General features: G+C 49.2%; 2 protein-coding genes across 3 annotated transcripts; one reads left to right on the top strand and one right to left on the bottom strand.

The window, feature by feature from the left end:
* The first annotated feature begins 3,608 nt into the window (after window positions 1–3,608).
* Septin1 (septin 1) lies at window positions 3,609–8,054 on the top strand. 2 transcript variants are annotated; one of them, XM_031388378.1, is made up of 11 exons: window positions 3,609–3,661; window positions 3,832–3,922; window positions 4,019–4,105; window positions 4,355–4,478; window positions 5,056–5,190; window positions 5,289–5,406; window positions 5,974–6,075; window positions 6,180–6,276; window positions 6,483–6,648; window positions 6,888–6,978; window positions 7,083–8,054. In XM_031388378.1, the coding sequence occupies exons 1-11, from the start codon at window positions 3,659–3,661 to the stop codon at window positions 7,167–7,169; spliced, it is 1,101 nt and encodes a 366-aa protein (XP_031244238.1). In that variant the 5' UTR covers window positions 3,609–3,658; the 3' UTR covers window positions 7,170–8,054. The 2 variants fall into 2 exon arrangements, with proteins under 2 accessions (XP_031244238.1, XP_031244239.1); XM_031388379.1 differs by having other exon boundaries at window positions 3,625–3,741.
* On the bottom strand, window positions 7,577–10,429 carry Mylpf (myosin light chain, phosphorylatable, fast skeletal muscle). The gene is made up of 7 exons (XM_031388381.1): window positions 10,279–10,429; window positions 9,115–9,207; window positions 8,846–8,921; window positions 8,375–8,479; window positions 8,207–8,285; window positions 7,877–7,925; window positions 7,577–7,775 (listed from the first exon to the last, which is right to left on the bottom strand). The coding sequence occupies exons 1-7, from the start codon at window positions 10,279–10,281 to the stop codon at window positions 7,671–7,673; spliced, it is 510 nt and encodes a 169-aa protein (XP_031244241.1). The 5' UTR covers window positions 10,282–10,429; the 3' UTR covers window positions 7,577–7,670.
* Window positions 10,430–12,021: the final 1,592 nt, after the last annotated feature.

Genomic DNA, 12,021 nt, shown 5'->3' with positions numbered 1-12,021 from the left:
TTTTTTGTCAAGTCAACACAATCTGTAGTCAATTAGGAAGTGGGATCCTTAGCTGTAGATTTGCCTTCACCATATCGGCCTGTAAGTGAGTCTGTATAAGGACATTAGTCCTATTGATTCAAAGCCACCAAACTTAATCACTTCCTTTCTTGCTCTATATGCAAATATAGTCACATATGGCTTCAAGGGGGAGGGGAGCACAATCATAAAGTTCAGTCTATAGTTAGAGGCTAAAAGGAATATAATAAATAAAATAAAGTGAAATAGAGGAGCCAGGCTAGACTGCACAGGCCTGTAATCCCAGCACTGAGAATGTGGAGACAGGAGAATGGAAAGTTTTAGGTCATCCTGGACTACATAGGGAGACCCTAAAATACAATTAAAGCAGAGAGTGAGCAGGTTCCAGATAACAGGGTCTTGTAGAGTATAAGGTGACGAGTTTTTTAAGTCCAGAGAAGTTAATTTCCATGCCCAAGGTCACCCAGCTCAAATGTTACAAAGTAGGTCATAGAAAACCTGGAATGATGCTGATGACATGCTGTGGGTGTGTGTACTTCATTTTATCCTGAGGAAGCCAGAGTTGAGAGAGGTCAAATGACTTGCTTAAGGTCACACAGCAAGTCAGGGGTAGATCTATTTGGACTTTGGAGGGGCTTCCTTGTGACCCCCAAAGCAAAGATCTTTATTTATGTTCAGCAGACTCTAGCCTTTATTCTGCCTAACTTTATTTATTCATTCTTGTTTGTTTGTTTTGTTTTTTTCAAGACAGGGTTTCTCTGTGTAGCCCTGGCTGTCCTAGAACTCATTCTTTAGACCAGGCCAGCCTCAAACTCAGAAATCTACCTGCCTCTGCCTCCCGAATCCTGGGATTAAAGGCATGGGCCACCACCCAACCCATTTACTCATTTCTTGTGAATACATGAGAGCTACATCCTGATCCACAGACAGAGAGAATGATGCTCAGCCTAGTGTGGCTTTTTTTTTTTAAGTTTTATCTATTTGCCGGGCAGTGGTGGCACATGCCTTTAATCCCAGCACTTGGGAGGCAGAGGCAGGAGGATTTCTGAATTTGAGGCCAGCCTGGTCTACAGAGTGAATTCCAGGACAGCCAAGGCTACACAGAGAAACCCTGTCTTGAAAAACAAAAAAAAAAATTTTTTTTACTTATAAATTATTATTATTATTATTATTATTATTATTATTATTATTATTATTATTTAGAAAGGACAACATTTAATTGGGACTGGCTTACAGGTTCAGAGGTTCAGATAGACCTAAAACACCAAGTGTTACACCATTTCTGATAGACCATCTTGATACGCACATCATTTCTTAAATGAACGTAACCTGTTCTCTATGGGCTGAGAATGAAGAAAATCACTCTAGCCAGGCAATGGTGGCATACGCCTTTAATCCCAGCACTTGGGGGCAGAGGCAGGTGGATCTCTGAGATCAAGGCCAGCCTGGTCTACAGAATGAGTTCCAGGACATCCAGGGCTATACAGAAAAATCCTGTCTCAACCACCTCCCCCCCCAAAAAAACCCAAAAAACAAACAAACAAAACCTTTCTTCTGTAAGGTACTCTTGGTCATATAGTATTTTATCACAGCAACAGAAAGTAGCTGAAATATTTGACCTGCATCAGGATTCCAGCCCCAGGCCTGCCAAGGTTAAGATGGAAGCTCAGGTGCTGGAGAGAAGGCACAGTGGTTAAGAGCACTGGCTGTTCTTCCAGAGGACCTGGGTTCAGTTCCTAGCATGCACATGGTAGCTCACAGCTGTGTGTAATTCCAGTTCCAGGGCACCTGAAATCCCTTCTGTCTTTTGTGGGCACCTATGTGATCATTACATGTTTGTGGTACACAGACACACGTGCAAGCAAGCAAACACCCATACAAATAAAACAATAAAATAAAATATTTTTTTAAAAAGGCTCAAGAGACAGCCTGTTGTTTAAGAGCACTGGCTGCTCTGCCAGAGGCCCTGAGTTCAATTCCCAGCAACCACATGGTGACTCACAACCATCTGTAATGGGATCTAATTCCCTCTTCTGAATTTGTGTGAAGACAGATTACTCATATACATAAAAATAAATAAATAGCCAGGCAGTGATGGCCCATGCCTTTAATCCCAGCACTTGGGAGGCAGAGGCAGGCAGATTTCTGAGTTAGAAGCCAGCCTGGTCTACAGAGTGAGTTCCAGGACAGCCAGGGCTACACAGAGAAACCCTGTCTTGAAAAACCATAAATAAATAAATAAATAAATAAATAAATAAATAAATAAATATTCAGCCATTGGAGTTGGAAGAGTGAGTGAGACAAGTCATCAGGCAAGGAGGGACAAACATTACCCACCAGGCCAGAATGCAGACTGCATTCTGATGTCCAGGGGCTGGGGGGAAGCTCTTGAAGAGTTTGAGCTGCGACTTCCTGGGTCTAGATCTTGAAAGTCTTTCTGATCCTTGTACCAGGTGCCAGGTCTGCACACACCTGAAATCCCAGCCCTAGACAGCCAGAGGCAAGGCAAGGCAGATGGAGAGCTGAAGGTCATCCTAGACTACAAAGTGAGTTTGAAGCTAGCCTCGGCTACATGAGATCCAGTCTCAAAAACAAGACAACTGCAATTGAGGTACACTAGCGTGGGCCTGTAATCCTAGCTTTCAGGAGGCTGAAGTGGTAGGTTTACAAATTCAAGGCCTGTCTGGATAGAGAGCAAGACCAGTTCTGTCTCAAAATATTCAAAATCCATTGGGAGCTGGGAGTGTAGTGGAGTTGAATACAGCAGTACTCATAGTTTAATCCAAGCACTACTACCCTCAGAAAGAACCCGTTGCCTGAGCTGGGAACTGTCAGCCATATCTACCTCCAATCCTATTATGGGTTTTTATCATGGTTGTTTTGTTCACCCACACCCTGGGAACTTTTTTTTTCCCTTTTTGCAAATCATCTTGCTCAACCCTTATCAGACTTGCTAAGGAGAACATCTTGCTTCCTTTCTCTCTGTTCATACCCACTTCTCACCATGATGATGGGGGCCACGCTGGAGCTTGGCATAAAGATATGTGGAGAATGAAGGGGCTGAAGCTCTATATAGGGTGATAAGAAGAGATACATTGGGGCGTACGGCAGCATATCAATTAAGACTGTGCTACTACGGAGCTGGAGAGATGACTCAGCGGTTAAGAGCACTGACTGCTCTTCTAGGGGTCCTGAGTTCAATTCCCAGCAACCACATGGTGGCTCACAATCATCTGTAATAGGATCTGATGCCCTCTTCTGGTGTGTCTGAAAATAGCTATAGTATACTCATATAAATATAATAAATAAATCTTAATAATAATAATAATAAAAGGACTGTGCTACTCTTATAGAGGACCTGAATTCAGCTCCCATTGTCTATGCCAGGCAGTGCAAAGCTACCTGTGACTCCAGGTCCAGGGGATCCAATACCCTGCTCTGGCCTCTACTTGTGTGCACAAATCCCTGCTCTTTGAACAAGATAAGGGATGCACATGGGTTTCTCGCCTCTCTTTGAGCAGCTCAGCTTCCTGCACTGCCCCCTCACTTCACCCCTCCCCTCTGTTTGACATATTCAACTTCCTGCCCCACCAGAGGAAGTGGGGAGCTACACCAGGTGCAAGCAACAACCAGCAGAGCCATGGTGAGTTCTTGGGCCCAGGAATCTAGGCATCTGGGGCCAGCCCTCTCCTCTGAGGGTCCCCAATTCAAAGCTAACCCACAGTAAGTGGCCTTACTAGCTCTTGGGCTCAGGTGGTCCTGGAGCATTCCCTGCCATGTCAGGAATCTCATAGTCTCCCTATACCCCCACAGGACAAGGAATATGTGGGCTTTGCTGCCCTGCCCAACCAGCTGCATCGCAAGTCTGTCAAAAAGGGGTTTGACTTCACACTCATGGTGGCAGGTCTGTGGGTTCTGGAGAGAGTCTCAGGGGGTGGTGATGTACTCAGGAAATCATGGCCACCCTCCTGTCTGACCAGTGGGCCTGTCCCATGCACAGGGGAGTCAGGCCTGGGGAAATCCACCCTCATCAACAGCTTGTTCCTCACCAACCTCTATGAGGATCGGCAGATGCCAGATGCCAGTGGTAAATCTACCCCTTTCCTCCACAGGCTTCCCGTCCCTACTTCTGTCCCTTTCTCCCCTCTATGGTGTCCCCTGGCCTCTTCCTGTGTCATTAGGCTGCATTCTTTTTCTTTCTATCTGGGGACTTTGGTGGCCTCTGGTTTTTCTCTGAGACTGTTTCCTCCCCTGAAAACACCTGTGGGCAGCTGCGGCATAAGGAATGGAGCCCTGCTTCAGAGCCCTACGCAGCCAAACTGTTCTGTCCCCATAGCTCGCACCACACAAACTCTGACCATTGAGCGACGGGGCGTGGAGATTGAGGAGGGAGGTATCAAGGTGAAGTTGACCTTGGTGGACACGCCTGGCTTCGGGGACTCTGTGGACTGCTCAGACTGGTGAGGAGGGGAGGGAGAGGAGCTAAGCCTCTCCTCCACTATGGAAGACTAGGGTCAGCTGTAGGCTGGCTTGTCATAGCCCCTCGACCCAAAAGGAGCCACCTGTTTCTGGTAACAATCTGGCCCAAAGTATTCAGCGTTTCTTGTTTTGAGACAAGGTTTCTGTAAACCTTGTCTCAAAACAGTCCCTTCAGGGACTTCAAATTCACTGTGTAGCCCAGACTGGCCTGAAATTCAAAGTCCTCCTCCAGAGATTACAGGTATACACATACCTGGCTTGTTCAATGCTTTTGTTGTGGTGGTGGTGGCTCGTTCGTTTTTTTTGAGATGGCCTGGAACTCACTATGTAGGCCATACTGGCTTCAGATATGGCAATTCTCCTGCCTCAGCTTCCTGAGTGGTGAGACTACAGGTATGCAGCCACCACAGTTTTGGATGTCTCATGTGCTATTGCCAGCTGTCCCTGATGGCTTTGGTTAGGAGCAAAGAACTTACTTCCCACTGCACAGCCCTGGCTAGCTTCATCCTGTCCCCTACCCTGTGATCTCAGACTATATATCCCCTCTCCACACTCCAGCTGGCTGCCTGTGGTTCGCTTCATTGAGGAGCAGTTTGAGCAGTACCTCAGGGATGAGAGTGGCTTGAACAGGAAGAACATCCAGGATTCTAGAGTCCACTGCTGCCTCTACTTCATCTCACCCTTTGGCCGAGGGTCTGGAGAGCACCCTGGGGGTGGGGTGGGGTGGAATGGTTGAGGAGGCTAGAGAAAGCTCAGTACTTGAAGTCCTGACCAATCAATCCCTGATACAGACTCCGGCCCCTAGATGTGGCTTTCCTCCGGGCAGTGCATGAGAAAGTCAATATCATCCCGGTTATCGGCAAAGCAGATGCCCTGATGCCCAGGGAAACTCAGGTCCTCAAGCAGAAGGTATGGCTGAGACCTGACTGTGTGGGTGACTGACTGAGACCTCTAAGTGACAAACAAACAACAAACGCCATGACCGAACCTCATCTGTCTTGACTTTTTTTTTTTTTTTTTTATCTTGAGGTGACCTTTTTAGAGCAGGTGTCATTAGGCTATTAGGCTAGATGGGGGAGGGGTGAAGAAAGGGTGTATGAACCTGCCACAAGCAGCCATGGCCCTAAGGCTCAAGCTCAGAACAGAATGATTATACAGCCCTGGAACTAGAGACTTGACTAGGAGGGGGGAGGGGCACCACAATTCCTTGTCCTCTCGATAGTGATGACTGCCTGCTTCACTGTCTTCAAAGTGCTTTCCCACGGACCCACTTCCTCATATTTTGACATCTATCCTATCTGAGTTTCTCACCATCATGTCTCTGAGGTTTGGTTTTGGTCATCTTGTGTGGCCATTTCTCACCATCTGTCCTTCATATCTTTCATTCTCTCTGATCACCCCCATTATACCCCACTGTTTCTGGCCCACATAATGTCTGTTGGTCATACTTCAGTGTCACTCTCTATCTGCTCTGAGATCCGAGACCAGTTGAAAGAGGAGGAGATCAACATCTATCAGTTCCCAGAGTGTGACTCTGATGAGGACGAAGAATTCAAGAAGCAGAATGAAGAAATGAAGGTTTGACAGGTGGAGGTGGGAAGGGCAAGGAAGCAGGAAGTGGAGGTGAAAGCTGAAAAAGAGGGTTAAGCCCGTGAGGAGCCAACGTGACTCCTGTCCCGTAGGAAAACATCCCTTTCGCAGTCGTTGGGTCTTGTGAGGTGGTGAGGGATGGAACCCGACCAGTGAGGGGACGCCGCTACTCTTGGGGTACCGTGGAGGGTAAGGCCAGGCATGCTTTGAGAGCAGCAGAGAGCTCAGTCTGCATCCATATGTGAAGCTGGAGGTGGGCTCTAGTCTTGGGAGTTCCTAGAAGCCACAAGTGGGGTCCTTGGGCGGCAAATCGTGGGTCCTTCGCTAGAATAGCAAAGTACTTCCAGAGAGCAAAGGGTGGAGTAGAACGGAAAGCTACTTGGTCTGCCCTCTAGTGGAAAACCCACATCACTGCGATTTCCTGAACCTGAGGCGGATGTTAGTGCAGACCCACCTTCAGGACTTGAAAGAGGTGACCCACGATCTGCTCTACGAGGGCTACCGAGCACGCTGCCTACAGAGTCTGGCTCGACCTGGGGCCCGGGATCGAGCCAGCCGCAGGTGAGAGCAGGCCTATTTTGGTGCTTCCATGGCGCCACCGTTTTGGCAAGCCTTCCTGACTGGTCCTGCTACCCTTCTTAACTAGGCCCCAGATCCAACTAAGCCTCTCCCACTCCGTCCCCAACTTCAGGGACAAGGCCCCGCCTCCTACACTCAGAATTCGCCCCAAGGCTAGACCCACAAAGTGAGACCTCATCCTGTTTTCTGCACGCACACAACCTTTCCCTCTACTCTCTTAGCAAGCTTTCCCGGCAGAGTGCCACAGAGATCCCGCTCCCCATGCTGCCTCTGGCCGACACTGAGAAGTTGATTCGCGAGAAGGACGAAGAGGTGAGCAAGCACTTCTCTTTCCCTCTAATCAGTGCCCTAGAACATCTTCTAGATCCCATTCCGGCTCTGCCGGGTCCCACTGCCTGCAATCTTGCTCCGCACAGCTGCGCCGCATGCAAGAAATGCTGGAGAAGATGCAAGCCCAGATGCAACAGAGCCAGGCTCAGGGCGAGCAGTCAGACGCGCTGTGAGATCCCCACCGCCGCCTACCCTAGCGTCTCTTCAACGCTAATCTGAAGTCCCATCCCTAGACTGCCCAGCGCCCAATCCCGAGATCCAGAGGGTAGGCCCGCCCTTGCACTTAAACCAGATCCCTCCAATCCGGAAGCTTAAAGTCCATCCGACTCCGCCTTCCGCGCTGTTCTGAGAGGACCGCCCTTCAAGCGCCTGACCCGTTCCATTTGGGTTTTCCTGTTCCTTCAAGTTCTGCTCCCCGCCTCTCCCCAGCTGCCGGAGTCTTCTTCCCAGCAGGAATGGAGCTGCCCGCTGGGGGCTTTCTGGCCACTAGTCATTCCACTGTTAGCCACTCCTGTCTGTCTGGGCGGTGTTTCAGCCTCCCACCTGAGTTCGCGCGTGAACACACTTAAATTGCCACCAATAAGAAACAAAGACCAGTTGAGTTTTATTGGTGGGTCAGGGTGAGATTTGGAGAGGCTACAAGCCTATCTAGGTCTTCTGAGACCTTGGGTCCCCTACTCCTGGTCCTTAGCGTCACCGTGTGTGATGACATAGCAGATGTTCTTGTAGTCCACGTTGCCGCCCACATCTGGGGGGAAGGCTGCCCACATGTTCTTGATCTGTAGGAAGACAGGAGTAGCTCTAAGATCGGTCTTCCCACTGCTTCCCTCTCTTCCCTCCACTCCTAGTCCTTTTCCTTCCCGGGCTTTCCCCAACTCACCTCCTCCTGGGAAAATCGGTCACACTGCGTGGTAAGCAGCTCCTCCAAGCTGAGAAGGCGACATTGGGGGGGGGGAGGTGAGATTGGGGTCACGAGTCCTGTCCCCTCTCATTTCATTCCTGTTCCCACCAACCTTCCCTGAAACATGTCTGGCGCAAATACATGTTTCTCCCAAATACTGTGGCCTCCTGTCTCGAATTTCTCCTCTTGGTTATTATAAAAATGTAACCTCGTCACCTATTCCTTATTGCTCACACATTCTGTCAACCTGTCACCCTTATGCAGGAATTTTAGGAGACTACAGTAGAGCCACTAGAGGGAGCCACTCACAACTGCTTTTTGATGGTGCCCTTCCCTTCTGGGTCCAGGACCTTGAAGGCTCCCGTGATCACATCCTCAGGGTCCGCACCTGCAGGGTCAGAGGACACATGAGTCTAGCAAGTCCCTGAAGGTCTGAAAGGAGCAACTAGGGTCTTGGGCTGAGAACCTTTTACTCACCTTTAAGCTTTTCCCCAAACATGGTCAGGAAGACAGTGAAGTTGATGGGCCCACTGGCTTCCTTCATCATAGCGTCGAGTTCCTCATTCTTCACATTGAGACGGCCTGAATGGGGTGAGCATCAGGGCTTAGAGTTGAGTGCTGGGGACCAGAGCTGTGCTTCCCATAAATATATCAGCTCATTCATTTTTCTTTATTTTTTTATTTTTATTTTTATTTTTGGTTTTGGTTTCTCGAGACTGGGTTTCTCTGTGTAGCTCTGACTGTCCTGGAACTCACTCTGTAGACCAGGCTGGCCTTGAACTCAGAAATCTGCCTGCCTCTGCCTCCCAAGTGCTGGGATCAAAGGCTGTGCCACCACTGCCCAGCAGCTCATTCATTTTTCATCTGGGCAGATTAAGGCCTGAAGCCACAGGATTCCCCTCTGACTCCATAGCTTTCAGCATTTATAGATGGGAGTAGGGAGCTCACCCATGGCCGCAAAGGTGTCCCGAAGGTCCTCCTTGTCGATAATGCCATCCCTGTTCTGATCAATTACAGTGAATGCCTGTGGAGGGGTAGGGGTGGGGACGGATGAAGCCAGGAATTGGCCCAAGGCAGATCAGATTCTGGCCCTGAGCCAGCTGTCCCCCTTCACCCTTTGAAGGGAGGGGAGGAATTCTAAACCTTCCTCCTCCCTCAACAGGTGCACTTTCTGGGAAGGAGGGGTGGGGAGGCTTTCCTTAGCCTGCCTCTCTCACCTCCTTGAACTCCTGGATCTGAGTCTGGTCAAACATGGAGAAGACATTGGAGCTCCCTTCTGCTCCTGCCCTTCTCTTGGCCTTCTTGGGTGCCTGTAAAGGTAAAGGTTAAGCCGGAGAATGTACAGGCCAGTACCCGTACCTCTCTCCTGGGAGCAGCGAACCAGACTTCTGTTCTGTTACGGACAGGGTCTCATCTAGCCCTCACACTTGCTACTTGACCGAGGATGACCTTGATCTGCTCACCTTGCCTCCATTGCTAACCTTGATCATGCAAGTTCCAGGGTTAGTATTGTGTGCAGCATATCCTATTTTATTTGGTTGCTTATACTGACCAACTGAGTTACATCCCCATCCCTAATCCCTCACACTTCTAGACATAGTCTCATGACTTAGCCTTGGGACCTTTCCTTGAACTCAAGAGATCCACTGCTTCTTCCTCCTGAGAATAAAGATATGCATCACCACACCTGGCTCCTCCTCCTCCTGTCTTTTTTTTTTTTTTAGACAGGTCTCACCACATTGCTCAGGCTGGCCTTGAACTCCTGGACTCCTGGACTCCTACCTCTTCAGGTTTTAAAGCAGTCGAAATTACGAGCATACCCACCATGCCTGGTCAGATTCAGATTCAGAGTTCTTTGAGTCCATTTTTTCTAGAATAACCCTTCTTTTTCTTGGCACCTCTTGGCTAAGGGGCCTTATTTTGGCTGTGTATCTTAATTCCCAACTATAGCTCCCAGATCACTTCATCCTGACTGACAAGTGCCCTTCTCAGGACCCTCTTGCCTGCCAACTTGGTGTCCATACTTGCTAGCTTAATCTACTCATTGACCCCATCTGAATCTCTAATTCACACTTATAAAATGCGAGCAGGATCATTTCACTTGTCTGAGGACTTTAGGAAATGACAGAAAGGGATGGAACGGACTTTGAGCAGGTCTACCCCCCCTCCAACCCCTAGACATCATGGTTAGATATCTGAGCATATTATCCTTGACTGAACCTTTCAGCCCATCACTCTCCTCTGGCCCCTCTGGTGCTAAGGGAGAGGGTTCCTATTTTGCCTGTAGTTGGAATGAGAAGCAACAACTTTTCTTTTGAAGAGTGAGGCTATCCTGAGCTAATGGGTCAGGACTGGGGGCCAGGGGGAGGATCTTCACTCACCATGTCTTAGATCTCCTGGGGGCAAGGCAGTAGCTTCAGATGGAAAAAGGGAGAGAATGTGCTTGGAGCAGTTCTTCTGGGGTTATATAGTCCTGCCCCGGCAGCCCTTAACATACCATGGTAACCTTAGCCCTGTGGATACCCACCCCAGATACTAAAATAGCCCAGCTCAGGGGCCTCTCCTTTCTTGGAGGCCTGCAGCAGCTGGAGCCCAGGAAGGGAGGGGGAGGAGGCCTTGGGATGCAAGTCTCATTAGGATCTAGGTAGGAAGGGATGTTCTTTCTCCCCAAAGGGGACTACAATGTGCCAGAATTCAGAGGGGCTCAGGGAAGCCCACAGTTCTGGAAGAGATGAACCAGACTTTTGAGCCCCTGAGTGGGGTGGGCACAGATCTAAACTCAGTAAGCATTTATTGCCCATAGACAATATGGTTGGTTTTGTGGTTTCACTTTAACAAGCAAGCAGGCAGGCAAGCAAATGACAACAGCAAAACTCAGCAGGAAGCTAAGGAAGTGAGTTAGGTGAGGGCTGGTGAGCAGATGTGCAGACAGAAGGCCAGGACAGTAAAAGTCAACTGTTAGGCCTGCTGGAATTGGGATGGGGCTGGATGTTAAGGTTGGTGTCCAGATGCTGTGGGGTTTGCAACAACAAGCAGAGACACTGGTGAACTTGGAAAGGGTTGAAGCAAGAGAGGTTTAGGCTTCTTGCTGGACCTCAGAGGAGAAGATGCAAAGGCCCCAGCTATCCTCTCCCAGGTAGATAACCAGTGTCTTCCCCTGTCCAGGAAAATGCTAGCTTGGCTGTTGTTGTGACGTTCATAATGCTCTGGGCCTCAGTGGCCCATATTGCTTCATGCAGTGGAAATCTAGGGAAAAAGCAGTACAGGAAACCCCAGGCTGGCAATGGTACACATCGCCTCCTGCTCCCTTTAGGACCTGATGTCCTGAGAAATGTGTCCCCTCCCTTCCCCTCCTCCAGTCCATGCCAATGCCACTAAGACATTTTCTTTTCTGGGCACTGGGGCCCAGCCACCTGTTGTCTCTAAGAAGAGAGAAGGAGCCACCCTAAACTTAGCAGCTGCCCCTGGCCTTCTGCACAGCCCCTCCCGGCTTTAGTTGGCAGCTGTTTTGCCTTATATGGGTACCACATAGGGGTACCACGGGGGGGGCTACGTCATGGAGGAGCCCACTCATTAGTGCATTCTGGGAGGTGAGAAAGACTCCAAAAAGGGAATGGGATTTGTGGACTTCTCAGTCAACTTGAATCAAATGGAAGATGGAGAAGTTATGAAAAGAAGACCTGACAGGTCATCACCGGGGTCTGGTCTGAGTTGGGAAAGTAAGCTGACAAGACTCAGGTGCTTCAAACCTCAAAAGACAACAAGGAATAGGGAAATCGAGAGCTAGGTCTCATGAGAATTTTGAGAGTGGCTTTATGGATTTGGGACTCCACTCATCCTGGGGCTCAAGAGAATGGAGAATGGAGGAAGCAGTGGTTAGAAGTGGGAAGGTTCCTGGTTCGGTGGTGGCCTTTAGTCTCAGAACTCAGGAGTCAGAGGCAGGCGGATCTCTAAGTTTGAGGCCAGCATGATCTACATAGTGAGTTCCAGGACAGCCACGCAGGTCCACACAGAGACACTGTCTCGAAAAAAAAACTTAAACAAACAAACAAAAAAAGAAGTTGGAATAAGGTTAGAGCTCATAAAGTCAGGTCTAAGGGCTACCTTGAGACTCATGAAGTTGG

Source organism: Mastomys coucha, unplaced genomic scaffold (assembly GCF_008632895.1).
Source record: "Mastomys coucha isolate ucsf_1 unplaced genomic scaffold, UCSF_Mcou_1 pScaffold21, whole genome shotgun sequence".
NCBI classification, from domain to species: domain Eukaryota; kingdom Metazoa; phylum Chordata; class Mammalia; order Rodentia; family Muridae; genus Mastomys; species Mastomys coucha.
The sequence above is the reverse complement of the archived record's forward strand: the minus strand, read 5'-3'. Positions and strand labels throughout refer to the sequence as shown.

Coding starts and splice junctions, on each gene's coding strand:
- Septin1 (XM_031388378.1), top strand. Junction 4,479..5,055: donor TCTGTGGACTGCTCAGACTG/GTGAGGAGGGGA, acceptor TCCACACTCCAG/CTGGCTGCCTGTGGTTCGCT. Junction 6,277..6,482: donor CTCTTGGGGTACCGTGGAGG/GTAAGGCCAGGC, acceptor TCTGCCCTCTAG/TGGAAAACCCACATCACTGC.
- Mylpf (XM_031388381.1), bottom strand. Junction 8,480..8,845: donor GGACACCTTTGCGGCCATGG/GTGAGCTCCCTA, acceptor CACCCCATTCAG/GCCGTCTCAATGTGAAGAAT. Junction 7,926..8,206: donor GGCACCATCAAAAAGCAGTT/GTGAGTGGCTCC, acceptor TCGCCTTCTCAG/CTTGGAGGAGCTGCTTACCA.